At 35.0% G+C, this 16,249-nt stretch overlaps 5 protein-coding genes across 5 annotated transcripts; 3 read left to right on the top strand and 2 right to left on the bottom strand.

Annotated features, from left to right (window-relative positions):
- On the bottom strand, nt 2,991-4,467 carry LOC104752834 (probable dolichyl-diphosphooligosaccharide--protein glycosyltransferase subunit 3B). Its single transcript, XM_019238391.1, has one exon. It carries the CDS (start codon nt 4,356-4,358, stop codon nt 3,300-3,302), a length of 1,059 nt encoding a protein of 352 aa, XP_019093936.1. The 5' UTR covers nt 4,359-4,467; the 3' UTR covers nt 2,991-3,299.
- LOC104752833 (cysteine-rich PDZ-binding protein) lies at nt 4,566-6,380 on the top strand. The gene is made up of 4 exons (XM_010475093.1): nt 4,566-4,679; nt 4,973-5,090; nt 5,960-6,057; nt 6,162-6,380. Exons 1-4 carry the CDS (start codon nt 4,664-4,666, stop codon nt 6,224-6,226), a joined length of 297 nt encoding a protein of 98 aa, XP_010473395.1. The 5' UTR covers nt 4,566-4,663; the 3' UTR covers nt 6,227-6,380.
- LOC104752832 (chaperone protein dnaJ 50-like) lies at nt 6,488-8,879 on the bottom strand. The gene is made up of 10 exons (XM_010475092.2): nt 8,662-8,879; nt 8,497-8,559; nt 8,325-8,391; nt 8,096-8,155; nt 7,953-8,003; nt 7,770-7,850; nt 7,329-7,441; nt 7,133-7,250; nt 6,917-7,043; nt 6,488-6,795 (listed from the first exon to the last, which is right to left on the bottom strand). Exons 1-10 carry the CDS (start codon nt 8,778-8,780, stop codon nt 6,692-6,694), a joined length of 903 nt encoding a protein of 300 aa, XP_010473394.1. The 5' UTR covers nt 8,781-8,879; the 3' UTR covers nt 6,488-6,691.
- On the top strand, nt 11,691-12,578 carry LOC104752831 (protein YLS9-like). The gene has a single exon (XM_010475090.1). It carries the CDS (start codon nt 11,724-11,726, stop codon nt 12,399-12,401), a length of 678 nt encoding a protein of 225 aa, XP_010473392.1. The 5' UTR covers nt 11,691-11,723; the 3' UTR covers nt 12,402-12,578.
- Nucleotides 13,270-14,932, top strand: LOC104752830 (cysteine-rich repeat secretory protein 1). Its single transcript, XM_010475088.2, is given in 3 exon segments — nt 13,270-14,135; nt 14,659-14,703; nt 14,706-14,932. Coding segments are annotated over 3 exon segments (1,053 nt in total). The 5' UTR covers nt 13,270-13,291; the 3' UTR covers nt 14,870-14,932.

Below are 16,249 nucleotides of genomic sequence, written 5' to 3'. Positions count from 1 at the left end.
GAAGAAGGCTATAATATTTTGACTCAATAATATTGATAGCCTTTCTTCTATTTTTTTTTTATCTGTAATGTTTTTCAAACATTGGTTTCATTTTGGGTTCACAAAGAGGGTTCATGTAGTTAACGAAAAAGAAGAGGAGGGTTTATATCATCATATGGTATAAATGTATAATTAATCCCATGAAAAAGATAGGATCGAATCTTAGCCCTTCGAGAAAATTAACCACCATAGTAGTTAACAACTAGTGTAAAGGTCTAGAGTTTTTTTTTTTAAGAGTTGGTTCAGCTATATTATATGCTAGCATTTAATTATTTGTTTCATTCATCAACTAAACCAATATGGCAAGTGTAATCAATGATTTGGTCGAACAACTTGAAAAACTAGTACAGTATAATCTGAAAAAGTGATGTTATAAACTTTTATGAATATTTAAATTATCAAAAAGTACAATTATAGATTCGAAAGGCACTTAAATTTACAGTAACTGCCTATTAGATGCCCATATTAAAATAAAACTACCGTGTAACTGAGGTAAATATATAAAGCGTAATGATTTTATATAACATGGTTATTGATATTTTGTGGATTTTTTCATATGATTTGTTAACATCATAAGAAAATAAGATCTACAAATAAAAAAACAGACAAATAAAGTTTGGAAGTTCACGGGTAAAGCAATCGAAGCATTAAAATATATAGACAGGTTCCACCATATCATATAATTTTTACATTATACACTCCATCCAACAATTTTAATATATATGCCTCTCAAGTTTCAAACAAATTTTTTCATTAATAATCAATATATAAGAAAGCTCCTTCAGGATATTTCTCCGATGAAGGATGTCGCAATTTCCGTCGTAGTCTTTCTCCATTGCATGTTGAAGTAGAAATCTTTGTTTGGGTTTTGTGGTGCATGATAGATCATAATTTTTGAGATGTGGCTTTTTATACTGCTAATATTTGGTGAAGATGGTGTCTTCTCCTCAAGAATGTCGGGCTTTCAAGATATACATCGACGATATCAAGATGGATAGGGAAGAGTTCTCTTCTTTCTCTTTATCTCTAATTTCTAGAAATACTAATGTTAGTGCGGATTCTTTGGCACGCCAAACGCGTACATCTCCGCATCTCATTTTGTCTGTAAACGATTTTACTTCTTATTGGCTCATATGAGCTAATCTTTTTTTTTGTCCAAAAAAAAAAAAAAGCTGTCCTTTGTTATTATATTAAGTATAACTAATTAATGTCTAATATATTCATAATCTATACAATAATACAAGGCGCGACAACAAAAACTCTATTGCTGTCATATCAAATGATTAGCCTTAATCTTTTATTTATAGATTTTCGAAAGCTACACCTTTTGAGTTATTTGAGTTGAGGCCTTCACGTTTTCTGGTTCTCTATAAACGCACAACTACATACGAATACATATGTATATATACATTTGTATGTATGTATATGCAATCGTCATTGTCTTAAATTGTAATATCATACAATGTGACTGTGTGAGACAGGCTGTGTGTGTGTGTGTTTTGTATAATAGGTTGAAATATATGCTTAGTCACTTTCAAGATACCTCGTGCCTTTGGGTTCTAAAATCCATTATCCCCGTCGGAAAGTGATTTTGATTTTTAAGTTTTAAGTATCTTCCATAAATTATGGTAGACTAGTGTATCTTAATATGGGTCAATCGATGTAAGTCCATTTTAACTTGATGTCAAAACCCCTACATGCGTCAATCCAACTCAAACCATAATCAATTTGATTGTAATGAGTGGCTTAAAACCTAAAAGGTTCTCGTCTCAAATGAGAGAGACCAAAAGTAATATACAAGAAACGTTTAGCGGTGGTCAACTAATTTTGATACATGCACAATGTGCATCTAAAACTCAAAGGCCCAATATTTTGTGTGGGTTGAAATGGATCGAATAAGCTAAGTCAAAATTATTCAAGCAAATCCAAAGGAGAAGGAAGATATTCAATTATTCATCAACCATTTGATTCGACAAAAACCAAATCAAAGGTCATTTTGATCTCATCTCGATTGGGCTGGTTGTGCTTCATAGTTGAGGAAGTTCCCTTGATAGACAGTTTTTTTTTGCTAACTGCTCTTTTTATCACCGCTGCAGTAGGTGTCGTCTCGAAGACTGCACTGGATGTTTCAAGAAGTCCCTACTTTGGAGTCTGGAGATGTGCTCGGTCGGGCTCATAAGGCTCTTCCATCATTTGAAGGTCTTGTCTGGCTGGACACATAAGGCTTCCATCATTTATTGGTCAAGCTTATTACGACTCTGTTTCGCGAGGTTTTGGGCACTAAACTCCTATTGGTAAGACTTTTTGATTGTGTTTAATGGCCAAAGAAGATGCTTTGAGATTTGGATATTAAGAGATGAAGGCTCGCTCAGTTTCAATATCTTCTAATCAAATTTCTATCTGAAGGTGGACTAACCTCTATCTCTATTAAATTTACTCTTAGTCCTGCAGATTTTATTGCTATAAATGCTTTGTTATTGTTGTTGATCAAATCCTCTGTTGGTGGAGCTAACTTGTTTTCAATTTATAAGATACAAAACTTACAGTTTCTACTGTGTATTTTAAACTCAAACAAACAATCGAAGTCATAATGATGTATTTGAGAGCTGTGATTGACATAGATTAAATGATCTCAGAAATGTGTGAACTCAATGGCAAATGCAATGCCTATCAAGAGGAAACAATGGTTCCCACCCTGGCAAGCCTGTGTCATGTCAAGTGGCTAAACCTAACAACGGTCTGTAAACAAAAACTCCCATCACTATCGTATTATAGATGGTACTAAATAACTCATACTTGCAAACCAATCTTTTCTCACTCCTTCTCAAACCGAGAGAGTAACATGCACATAGGTAAAAGGTTCCATAATGCTTACACACAGTTACTCTATACTCTAGGACAAGATCCTTTTTTTCTGAATAGATGAAGTAAGCAAGACTAAAGGGAAGACATAAACTCCAAGTGGTACACTATCAGAATTTCCAAATATGGTTCCTACACAGACATCAAACAGAACAGTTTTCTAGATCTCATTGACTGAAGATCCCATATTCTTGGTTCTATATGTTACTTAGCAAGATACTAATGTAGCAGTAAGGAGTTTAAACCATCTGAAATGATAGTACTACACCGATTCAAAAGTATATCAAATCGAAACACGAAACGTCCAAAAACATCATTACTCAATGGAAATGTTTTACAAAATCTAAATCCATTACCTTGTTGTAACCAGACCACACTCCTCAAGAGTGTGACGAAATCTAACGCCAACTCGATGGCCAATACGGATGAATACCGTATCCAGTCTTCCAATTATCCAAGTAAACAACTTTCTTCACAGCCCAGAACGATATGAACAAAGCCAAAAGCATAACCAGTCTCTGTGCATTAAGATTCTTCACTCGAACAAGCACATTAGTAACAAACGCCAATAGCAATCCAACAACAGTATACAAGAATCCAACAGCGAAACCTTCAGCTCCAAGCTGCATCCCAGATCCTTGGTAAAAGAAGACAAGCTTATTCGGATCGTTACGATCTTGAAGAAACATAGGCATTTTCCTGATAATGTTGTGCATTGTACCAGCAACGCTAAAGAAGTAAACGAAGATAGCACCAGCTAACCAAAGTCTATGGTCATGAAGAAGTGTTTCTCCTCTCAGGATCCGTTTGATAACGAACGGAGTAGCGATAACGATCAAGGAAACGATGACTCCGATCTGAGACTTGGAAAGAAACGGCGGACGTTGAATAGGACCGACCTTGAGTTTAGTTCGTTGTTCGACGAACTCAGCCATTGATTCAGCTAACCTAGAGTAATCAGATTGATCCATCTGACCAGATTCATCACGGAGATTCGATATAAAAGGACTTACGAGACGGATGTGAGGTAAAGCGTTAACGCCGAAGAGCTGAAACGAAGACTGAGACTTGGAGAACTCGATCTCGCAGAAGAAGAGCTTGGTTCCTTCAGATCCATTGTTGTTAGCGAGGTACGAAGCGGAGACGACGCCGAACTCGCGACGGAGCTCTTGTAAACGGAGCTCGGTTTTGCTGTGGAGTTGAGTAGCGTCGAAGAAGACGAGTAACGAGTAAGGACGAGGAGTGGAAGCAGAGGTGAGGAATTTAGAGATCCCATGGTCGTCGAGGTGGATTACGCCTGATTCGGTGGCTGATCTGAGTGAAACAAGTTCGTTGACGAGATCTGAATCGGAATCCAAATCGGAAAACGAAGCTGCGAAGGTGGATGAGAGTGTTGCTATGAGGAATAGAAGAGAGAGGAGTTTTGATTTGACCGCCATTGTTGATTTTGATCTCATCTCTCTCTCTCTCTCTCTCTCAGATTTGAGAAGACGAGGAAAAGTGAAAGACGAGTTTTGATGTTCTACTTTATGCACCAAAGGCTCCACGACTACGAGTGGAGTTGAAACGCGATTCCAAAACGCGATTCCATCTCATCGTCGCGCTCGCGCATATAAACTTAAACGCGTTCTCACCGACTTACCAAACCAAAGCCAAGGAAAATAAATAAATAAAGAATAAAAACAAATATTAAACTTGAAAGTTAAGAACTCATTCGAATCGATTTAGGGTTTTTTTCATATATCTCTCGAGGAAGACGACAATGGTGTGCGATAAGTGTAAGCCTTATTGTCAATAATAATCTCATCTTTTTCTCTTTTCAGATCACTGATTTCGCCCAATTCGTAGTGATTTTCATATTATTATAATTGAATCAATCTATGCTTTAATCGGTTTCAGTTTGCTCGATATCATTGCGTTGGGTTGTGAATTCAACGCCCTAATGATTTTATGATTCGGTTTTGGATTCTTAGATCGAAACCACCCTAATATGAGTTTTTGGATCTGTGGTCTCTAAGTTCAAAGTATGAACCTTTTTGACTCAATTTTGATGTTTACTTGTTTTTTTTAGGTGAGAAGAAGTTATCTAAAGTGATTGTTCCAGATAAGTGGAAGGATGGTGCTCGTAATGTAACTGAAGGTGGTGGTCGTAAGATCAATGAGAACAAGCTTCTCTCCAAGAAGAATAGGTAATGTAATGTGGTTTCTCTCTTCAGTTTTCCCATCTTACAAGTTTACTCTTGTTCTTCAGTTGAATGCAAAACATGTGGAAGTAGCAATCAATTTGTATATTTGGTGATGTTTGTGTGTTGTTAGGGACGTATTGGTTTGGTACTTTGGTTCCTGTAGTCTCATGGAAACAGTGATAAATTTGTATGTTTTTGGGATGTTTCTAGTGTCTGTGTTTGAGTTGAGTATTGGTTTTTGTTTCGTCTAGGTTCTTCTAAGAATCATTAGTAATTGTAGAACTTCTCATGGAATTAGATTTGTAAGTTTTGGGGTGTTTATATTTTCTTTTTTTTTGAGTTGGTATTGGTTTGTTTCCTGCAGGTTCTTGTAAGATTCATTAGTAAATGACTAAATGCAGAACTTTTCATGGAAATAGGGATATTTTTTACTTTGGGATGTTTTTATTGTCTTTTCTGAGTCGAGTATTGGTTTGTTTACTCCAGGTTTTTGTTAGAATCATTAGTGAATGTAGAACAGTAGAAGTTCTTATGAGCTTAGCGATGAATTTTTAAGTTGTGGGATGTTTATATTGTCTTTTTGAGTTGTGTATTGGTTTGTTTTCCTCTATGGTCTTCTAAGAATCATGAGTAATTGTAGAACTTCTCATAGAGATAGTGATATTTAATTTGGGATGTTTGTAGTGTCTCCCTTTTAGTCGAGTTATTGGTTTGTTTCCTTTAGGCTCTTCTACGAATCATCAGTAAATGTTTAGTAGTAGTATTTGTTTTCGAAGAACTAGTTAGAATAAACCGCTTAAAACGTGGGGCTCTTGTTGTTATTTTTCTTTTCTGCTTCTGATTTTGTCTTGTGATTTTTGTTTGTTGTATAGATGGACACCTTATGGCACCTGTACCACGAAGTGCATGATCTGCAAGCAGCAAGTGCATCAAGATGGTAAATACTGTCACACATGTGCTTATAGCAAAGGTAAATAGTAAATACTTATGTTTCGCTGAAACAAATTCTTAGATAGCAATATTATAATAGAGTAACTCAATAAGTGATGGAATTGGCTCTTCATTGTTGTGCAGGAGTGTGCGCAATGTGCGGGAAGCAAGTGCTGGACACCAAGATGTATAAGCAAAGCAATGTATAAACAACTCCACAAGCGTTCACATTTTAGTTTCAATCCCTTTGATGTCAACTTTGTATAACTGAGACAAACTATCTTTCTGTTATCATCTCACTTATGTATCCATTGTAACAGTTTTCTTCGTTTTTAATGTAACAACGAGATCTTGTTTGTTTCACTGTGTATCTTGATTGACTGATCAGAAAGTCGTAATGTTTTCGCTTTAGAACTCAAATTCAAGTATCAAAGATAGATTTGTACTGAGCGAAATTGGTTTAAACAAAATTGAGAGTCAAAACCGAACCATGTCCATTGTCAGACATGATTCAACTTGTATATGCGAAATTGAGTTTTGGTTCCTGGTACGGTACAATTATACTACTGTCTCTTCTCTTATAACATTATAGTAGAGTGATAATGGTAACAAAAGTGTCTATGAAACTTGAATTTGTGTCCTGTGTATCCTTCCATGGTTAACTGATAATTGGCCTATCTTCTCCGTTTCGATTCTTTACGCAGTTCCGCAAAGTAATTCTCAAGATTCTGCTTTTCCCACAGCCTTTTCTCCACCAGATCTTCCTTCCTATATTCATCTGAAAATTATCGCATTTGCACAACTCGTTTTAGTCATACTGTATTACACACAAAACAATCTTTATCCATATGGGAGGTTCAGGTTTCGGAAGTAGAGAACAGAGGCGAATAGAAGGATACCGAGATTAGTCCATGCGTCGGCAGACACACTGAGTGATCTTCGGGTTAGGTATGATGCATCTTCCCATGAATAAGGAGCTTTCTTCACCTTATATCTCCATACCCAGCTGCCGTACCATACAAGCAGCTACAAGGAAAACATAAATGTAAATCAGTGATCTAGAGAAAGAGAATACGGGAATCTGTGAAATACAGCAATATTTAAAAACATGAAACCTTGATGATAGTGTACGGTAGGAGAATGAATCTAACACCAAGAAGATCCCAGACCGACGGTTTTTCAGCTCCTTTGATTTGCAGGTCAAGCTCGTTGCTTAGCTCTTCCTGTAGTTTTCTGCCAAAACAAAATTTGCAATAATATGCCACATTCTCAGCTAATAAGAAGGCAATTTAAATAAATAGAACAGCATACTTGTCGATCTGCTTTGAACCCTTCTTCCTGTTAGTTACTCCACCTGTGCGTTCAAGTTCTAAAGCCTTGAGCTTATTTTTATAAGCAGGAGTTCGCTTAACCGTAGCTATAGCCTGCAACATAACAAAACAGAGGGTTTCATTAAGAAAACGAACCTAAAGTTTGTAAAAGCACAATACAGTATCTTGTATTAGGCTTTAAGAGTTTAAGAAATCTTTGCAAGCACAAAAGCGTATGAATCACATTCAAAGAAGTCATATGTCCAAAAGTTCTACGATTCATGAGATGCTATGATACTACATGTAATGTGTTGCCCATACCCCTCATAATTCTCTATTGTTTACTTCTGATCCTTAGGGAGGCTTCAAATATAACGAGATACGTTTGGCATTCATAAGGAAAAACCACAACAGAGCAGAGACATAGACTACTAAGACATACCTCATTATACCTTGCCACGTTGTTCAGATATTGAAATGCAGATAAAACCACCAATAGACCAACAAGAACAGCACGGGGATCCTATAAACACAACAAGCAGTTGTATCAGTTAAAAAAAAAAAGATCCAATGATTTTCCCCGAGATAAAAAAAGTCAACAGAACCATCCCAATAAAAATCTTACCGACTTATGTCCATACTTTGCCCGGTAGTACTGAGCCGTGTTGTAAAACACCTAAACACAAAGAAACACTGATCTAAGCAATTCACACAAAACAAGAATTAGCATTTGTCATATATATAGTCAGATAAATTTCTTCTACTGACCTCCTCTGGATGTTCAATCGCATAATCATATTGCGCCCGAGTCTCATTATCTTTCAAAATCTACAAAGAAGATAAACAAAGCTAACAAATTTGAGAACTGTCGTGTTCCATTATTATCAGCTATATACAAAAATCACACTCCACCAATTCGCTAAAAACAAGATCATCCCTCCCTAAGAACTATACAAGCAGATGTATTATAATGTGATGGGACTACTAAGTAAGTAACCTCGTAAGCAGTGGCGATTTTCACAAAGAGCTTCTTGGATTCAGGATCTGGATTCTTATCTGGATGACTAAAACCAATTCATCAAAATCAGCAAATTACAATAATCAAAGATCAAGATCAAAATCAAATACAACAAATGTCTAAACACAAAAAAAAAAAAAAAAATCCTTACTGTTGAAGAGAGAGCTTATAATAAGATCTCTTGATATCAGATGCGTTCGCATCTTGAGCGACACTGAAATCGAGAGAAATGCCAACAGATTAAGAGAATGAATTAGGAAATTTCGAAATCTGAATTTTGGAAACGGAGATCGGGAAGCTGAATTTAAAAACAAACCCGAGGAGAGCATAGCAATCTTCAGCACCGCAGTAAATAGCCGTCGAAGATTGGACGAACAAGGAGAGAAGGATAAGAATCAGAGCCCAGCACCACCGCTTCGTCACCGGCGGCGCCATTCCTGGATTAGTCGTCGTCGTCGGCGAATTGGGAGGAGGTGAAAGTACTCTTTTGGGCCTTCTGTTTTTGTTTTTGTATTTTGTTGCTTTATAAGAAAACAGAAATTGAGAGTTTTTTTGTTTTTGTTTTTGTTTTTGTGAATGGTCCAACAACACAAGTAATCGTGGGCCTTTGGGTATTCGGTTCGGTTCTGGATATATCCATTCGGTTCCGGATATTTCGGATATATGAGTTTAGGATCCATTCGATTAATTTACTATTTCGGTTCGGGTTCGGTTTGGTATCGGTTATTTTCGGTTCGGTTCCGGATATCCATAATAATATAACTTTTTCTAAAGTTATTAAATTTGAATAAAAATGTGATAAATTTTTGTCAAAAATATCTAAAAATTTTCTGGTTATTTGAAATATTTTAATTTTTTGGTCTAAATTTATATGATATCGGTTCAGTTCTGGTTTCAGTTTTTTTAGTTTAAATGTTATTGCCTTATTAATTCAAAATGCATCGACTTGTTAAATTATCTCGGTGGTGTAGTGGTTGCAACATTCCTTGAATGCCCACAGATCTTTGGTTCGAGTCCCTACAATAGCAGTTTTAACATGAATTTAATTTTATTCGGATCTATTCGGATAACCGAATGGATATCGGTTCGGTTCGGTTCGGTTACTAACCGATATCTATGGATACTTTAAACTCTATTCATTCGGTTATTTCCCTCTAACCGAACCCGAACCAGAACCGAAATTTCGGTTCGGTTTCGGTTCGGTCCATTCGGTTCGGTTAAACTGCCCAGGACTAAACACAAGTGTAATGTAATGTTACGTTAATATATTATTTATGGTTCTTAAATAATTGAGTCTTATCGTGCGAAATAATAGGATTAATAAAAAATTGTATTTATTCTTGTTCAGATTAATTTTTTATTATTATTTTGGTTCCATAATCGTTTTAACATGTAACTATGCAATATTGTATTATTAATTTCTCTGTAATGATTTTCAATTAAAGATCATTAGTCTAAAAATATATATGTAGTTCCTCAAATGAAGAAAAATATGGTTGTCAAAAAAACAAAAAAAAGAAGAAGAAAAATATGTATTTGATTGAGACTTGAAGATGATTTTTGAAAGAGAAAAAAAAAAAAAAATAGAAGATGATTTAATTTTGGGCTTGTGGGCAAAATTTCAAATAGAGTAGGCCCATATATTTATCTAATTTGACCTCTTACACATTGTTCTTGATTTATTTATTTTGTTGGTCGCAATGCTCCTCTCCAACACTTCCTTCACATCATCACATGTTAGCAAAGGAGAACAAGAACAACATGTCTATAACTCTTAATATAAAAAACTAAACAAAATAGGTTGAAATTAAAAAAAAGAAAATACCACTACGAGATCTAAGAAAAATATCTTATAAGATTACTAGACATACAGAAATTTGAAGAAAAGTTATAACTTAAAAGGACCATAAAGAGTTTACCTTTTGTTTGGTAGAAACATAGGATTTTTATGGTTCTTAAATAATTTAAATGAAATTAATGGATGGGTTTTGAGTTTACCTTTTATTATGGATGGGTTTTATGAGAAAAAAAAAACAGAGGATTTCTGAGACTCATGGCTGTGTTTTCAAATATTTACTAGTTTCCTACAGTTTGAGAAAGTTCTGCAGACTGGATGAAGTTCATCTGCCGTCATCTTTAAGGTTCTATGCTCCTCATATATAATTCTGTCCAAGCTTTCCCAAGTTTGTTTGCCAAACATATTTTCATGTAAACTGCTGTGAAACATACACACAACCATCCAAGTGAATCAAAATATGTTCATGTTAGCCGACATTAATTAGTCTTCAGTCTTTTTAAGGTATTAACTTATCTACTAGCCATGCATCAAAAATTCATCCATACAAGTCAGACAATTTCTTATTGTAACGTATATATACACAAATCAATAACTAAATAAGAGATTTGCCCACAAACCACACTTTAAACAGAGTATTTCACAAGAAACCATGATCATATACAACTACAGCAAAAAGGCACACTATGAGCTAAAAGCCTAAAACAGACGATGATCAAGTGATTTTGGAAGTTGGAAGCAATAGTTTCTTGTTTCAGAAAATGTGCCTAATGAGAATTGTTTAAGTCTTCTTTACCAACTTCAAAGACAACAATCATTACTCAATCAATGTACGTCATCTCTGCAATTGGTTATTCAATTTTGTAAAGGTGATAGTTTTTCGGTTGGTTTTAAAGATTAATGAAATTTTTAAGTAATTTTTCGAAAGTTAAAACTTGAACATTACTCTTTGAAAAATCCATCACTAATAAGAATTTTGACCTCTTACAGACTTACACACTGTTCTTGATCTTTTGTGTTTGGTCTCAAATGCTTCTCCAACACTTCTTCACATCACATAACAAGAACATCCATGTCTATAAGAGTCTCTTACCATATGTACTTTTTGCAGGAGATCATGTCCCTCCAACAAGAAACCTCAAATCCTCCAAAACCAAAATAAATTACTCGATTTTTAGAGAATCGAATTACTTGTAAACATTCCAAGTTACAAAGTATAGAAATATAGTACTAAGGAATGTCTATTCAAACAATTATGGGTACCGCATCAGATATGTTTATAGAAAACATATAATAAATAAACAACAAAATACGCAGTTAGATACTTTAGTTTTTCCTTTATCTTCTTTAGTAGTACACATTCAGGGTAGATACTTAGTTTTCCTTTATAACTTTTGTTAAAGATTTAGATAAATAGTTGTCAAATTCTTTTCTTCACAAAGTGTAATACCTATAGTATTTTCCAAGGTATCTTTTGCTTTCTTCTTAACTATCACTATCTTAAAATGTAGGTTTAACTATAAAACCCATCCATTAATTTCATTTCACTTCCCATGACCCACCAACATTAAATCTATAAAAAGATGCACAACAAGGTCGACTCCTTACCGGTCAGAAGATCAAACCCACCAACCCCACCCATATCCCGTCACCGCTCGACCAGCGACATCGTTCATCGTGTCAAAGAAAGCCTCACAAGAAGAGTCTCTAAACTCATATGTGGCATTTTCTTATCTCTTTTACTATGTTTAGGCATTGTGACTTTCATCTTGTGGATCAGTCTACGACCACACCGACCACGCGTTCATATCAGCGGGTTCTCGATCTCGGGTTTGAGTCAATCCAACGGGTTCGAGACGTCACATATAAGCTTCAAGATAACAGCTCGTAACCCGAACCAAAACGTCCGCGTTTACTACGACTCCATGAACGGATCCGTTTACTACAAAGAGAAACGGGTCGGCTCGACTAAACTCACTAACCCGTTTTACCAAGACCCGAAGAACACGAGCTTGATCGAAGGAGCCTTACGTGGACCTACAATGGCTGTAAATAAGGACCGTTGGTTGGAGATGGAACGAGACAGGAATCAAGGGAAGATAGTGTTCCGTCTGGAGGTAAGGTCCGTGATACGGTTTAAGGTTTACACATGGCACAGTAAGAGCCATAAGATGAACGCGAACTGTTATGTTGAGGTTGGTTGGGATGGAATGTTGTTGAGTGGGACTAAAGACAAAAAATGTCCGTTTTATTTCACTTGAACAATATATGTTTCATCCATAATAATTTTACTACATGGATCTTTGTTTAACATCTTAATAAAAATTTTGTTTGAATGATTAGAAAATTATTCAAAGAATATTGTTTTCATGTGTATTCAGTTTGGCTGTAACATTCGCCCCATGATGACCTGTATGATTCTTTTAAGTTAACCATTATCTATGATTCGACGTTAGTTTTTTTGTTTTCGTTGACGGCCGACATTAGTGTTTATATAATCTTATCGTGTGACCTAATCTGCTAATCATTTACATAATTTACGTTTAATTTATACTTTGGCAAAAAACAATTATGCTTATGTTGTCACGTCTTAGAAGTTAGAACTTGACATCATGGATTATTGTGTTTAATTTGAGTGATTGAATTATGCTCTTCACAATAACTGAATAAAATAGGTAATAAGAAAAGAATTGGAAAATTTATATTGAAGTTTTTACTAGTAAATAAACCCATCTATCTCTTGCTAATAAATAAGTAATTTGAAAGAAAGAAGAAAAACTCAATTTAGGAATATATATTAAAATGGGGAAAAAAAAAACTTATGCTAAATTTGACGATTTTCAATAGTCAAATAATGTAACGTGTGGATCCTAAGATAATTCAATATTATTTTGATTTTAAGTTTGCAACCTCGTTCTCATTTATACAATATCAAGTTCCTAATCATAAAAGTCAAATCATACAGCCTGTCCCAAAGTTGACCAAGAGAGCAAAAAAAACCTGTACCATATAAGTATTTTTGTCTAATGAGAATATGCAAACCAAAATAGTGCCTATTAAAAAGACAATGTATATAAGAAGAGTCAATTCAAATGATAAATTGCTCGATCATAGTTGATGACCATAAAAACGTGTCAACGTTACTCCAAAGATGGTCTCTCACCCTCTCCATCAATCAAAGTACATCTTCTTCCTTGTCTTCCTTCTCATCAAAACCCTAAATGCACAACCAACTTATCTCCTCAGCTATTGTTACACATCAGGCAACTACACGTCAAACAGTCTATACAAATCCAATCTAGATTCTCTAGTTTCTGTTCTTCAATCGCAATCATCCGACAAAGGATTTTACAGCTACGCCTCGGGTTCTTCCCCAACCACAACAGTGTACGGAACTTATCTATGTCGCGGAGATATCTCCTCCTCAACCTGTGAAACATGCATCTTAAGAGCATCCAAAAATGTTTTTATATGGTGTCCGGTCCAAAAAGAAGCTATTATATGGTATGAAGAATGCTTCCTCAGGTATTCCAACCGACAGATTTTCTCAATTCTTGATCAAGGGCCATTTGTCACATGGACTACTTACGATACCATGATATATCAATCTTATTTTATCAACACTGTGGAATCCCGTATAGATCGGTTGATAGGAGAAGCCTACTCGAGCTCTTCATATTTTGCGAAGGAAACTTATCAAGTGAGTTTTCTTGGAGAAGTCTACGATCTAAATGGATTGGTACAGTGCACACCCGATTTGGATCAGTATGATTGCTATAGATGCTTGAAATTCGCGTATAATGAGACGGAAGATTGTTGTTATGGAAAACGTTTCGCGTTGGTTTACTCTACCAACTGTATGTTGACATATAAAGCTACTTTATTGGCTTCACCACCACCCCCTCCTCCTCCGCATCCGCCTCCCCCACCACAACCTCTTTACCGCGAAAATGATAGTCCAAGTTCCGACGAATCATTTTCATTTAATTTAAAAGGTGAGAACTAATTATACTCTAGCGTTTCATTGTCTTGTCATTTATGTATGTGTTCTACACATGTGAAAGTTACACTACACGTACTGATGGGAAAATTAGGATGTATATGCATGATAATGTATAGTTAGAGTATTTGGCTAATATCTCGAATGGTCGAACGGGACGAACTCTTTATTTATTGTCGTCAATATTGGCCGTGTTCGTTTTATGGTCGCTGCATCAGCGATCGGCGATAGAAATTTAGACGTAATAACAACAGAAAAAATGGTTGATAAATAGAGGAGGTGTCGCTGCCACTAATTTTAGAGGGAATACCGGTGTCATCCCTGTGGTTAAAAAATAACGGCGATCGTTATTTTAGACGCCGCGACTACATTTAGAGGTGTTGCCGGTGTCTTCCGTGTTACTCCCCACATACTTAACACGCAATGTAGTTATTATTTTGTGTCGCAGATCGCTGACTCAGCGACTACAAAACGAACACGGCCATTGTCTTTCACATAGAGTTTGGTTATGCATATAGGTAAAGTTTTTCGAAGAATCATAGCTCCGGTGATAGCTGCCGTGGTGATGTATTGGTGATTTGCGTGTGTTCACTTTGTTGTTGTTGCATGAAGAAGAAAAAGAAAGCCAACGAAGGAGAAACATCTATAGAAACTCCGACGCCTAATATTGGTGAAAATCACACGATTGATCACCCAACGGAGAAAACGGAATCAAATTTTCCAAATTAGCTCATCTTTTGTTTAAACCAGATTTCAGTTACTATACGTTATATTTATATATGCTCGAAAGTATGTAATTCCTGTAATGACTTGTACGCCAAGTTAATAATCATAATTCTATGTATAAACATATAATTACAACATACAATGATTCGCATCCTCATAGAGCCATAGTATTTAATATTTATATATACTGATCATAGCTTAATACGTGTTGGTTCCCACATTGCGTGGACTTTTTAATATTGGAAGAGCGAAGCTCTCTTCTCTTATACTCAAATTGAATATTTCATTATTTCGCTAAAAATATCTACCCCTCCTTTAAAGAGAAAACATAATTGATTAAGGTTTTATCTCCATATAATTCACTATTTCAGATATTTAATTAAACAATAAGAAATTTATCTGGAAGCCTTTTAAATTCGAGTTAATAAAGAACAGTTGATCTGAGTGTTTGACGAATTTTTACAAAAATGAATTCGATTTCTAAAGAATACAAATTATGCTGATTGATGGAAAATCCAGTTTCGTATGATAGCATGCATCACACTTACGATAATTATGTCCATGATGATGATGAATGGTACAGTATCAGTAATTGAAATTAGCACTTCATGTATTGATGATAATCATTTCCATGCTAAAAAGTAAATTTGCTTCGAAAAAATGATGGGAGTATAATTAGTGAATTCATCACGTAAACCAAACGTAACGATCTATTAATGATCTGATATCCTATGTCTGATCATGAGAATGGAATATTGATGACTCTAAGAGCCGGCACATATACTAATCATTGTTTATAATCGTATATGTTAGCATTTAAGCTGAATGTTTATAGTTTAATCATAGTACAAGCATGACTCGACCGGAAGACTTTCCAAAAGCCAAAAGTATATCAAAACGTACAGTTAATATATTAAATTGCATGAAAAAAAAAAATTAAACACTAGGTTGTTCTAGATAATGTAAAGAACATAGTACCTGATCATGATTGTTTAAAAATAGGAAGATAACACATACAGCTTTTTAAGTCTCCTTTCAGGTTTTAACGAAATATCTATTTCTCCATATGGCCTGATATATAAAAAATTATACAAATACAACATGTGTATATATAATATATGTTTAAAAGTTAACTTGTGTAGTTGTACACAATTATTGGAATATTTATGTTCCTAGATTCAGTATCAGAGACATCACTTCGTTCCTCGGGCTTTGATTCCGAGGACATTACTTCGTCTGTCGACTTTAGTTTTCTTTTTTTAGGTTATGTTGTATCTTTTTTAGCGTGAAACCAAGTTATAAATAAAACTTCACATGATAAAAAAAAAAAAAAAAAAAAAAAAAAAAAAAAAAAAAAAAAAAAAAAAAAAAAAAAAAAAAAAA

This window comes from Camelina sativa, chromosome 16, assembly GCF_000633955.1.
Source record: "Camelina sativa cultivar DH55 chromosome 16, Cs, whole genome shotgun sequence".
Classification (NCBI taxonomy): domain Eukaryota; kingdom Viridiplantae; phylum Streptophyta; class Magnoliopsida; order Brassicales; family Brassicaceae; genus Camelina; species Camelina sativa.
This window is presented reverse-complemented; position numbering and strand designations above follow the sequence as displayed.

What these genes read in the sequence shown, in the direction of transcription:
- LOC104752834 (XM_019238391.1), bottom strand. Translation starts at nt 4,358, where the DNA reads ATGAGATCAAAATCAACAATGGCGGTCAAATCAAAACTCCTCTCTCTT.
- LOC104752833 (XM_010475093.1), top strand. An exon ending in CTTCTCTCCAAGAAGAATAG is followed by an intron (nt 5,091 to 5,959) that starts GTAATGTAATGT and finishes TTTGTTGTATAG; the next exon opens with ATGGACACCTTATGGCACCT. An exon ending in CACATGTGCTTATAGCAAAG is followed by an intron (nt 6,058 to 6,161) that starts GTAAATAGTAAA and finishes ATTGTTGTGCAG; the next exon opens with GAGTGTGCGCAATGTGCGGG.
- LOC104752832 (XM_010475092.2), bottom strand. Translation starts at nt 8,780, where the DNA reads ATGGCGCCGCCGGTGACGAAGCGGTGGTGCTGGGCTCTGATTCTTATC. An exon ending in CGATTGAACATCCAGAGGAG is followed by an intron (nt 8,004 to 8,095) that starts GTCAGTAGAAGA and finishes CTTTGTGTTTAG; the next exon opens with GTGTTTTACAACACGGCTCA. An exon ending in TACCGTACACTATCATCAAG is followed by an intron (nt 7,044 to 7,132) that starts GTTTCATGTTTT and finishes TTTTCCTTGTAG; the next exon opens with CTGCTTGTATGGTACGGCAG.
- LOC104752831 (XM_010475090.1), top strand. Translation starts at nt 11,724, where the DNA reads ATGCACAACAAGGTCGACTCCTTACCGGTCAGAAGATCAAACCCACCA.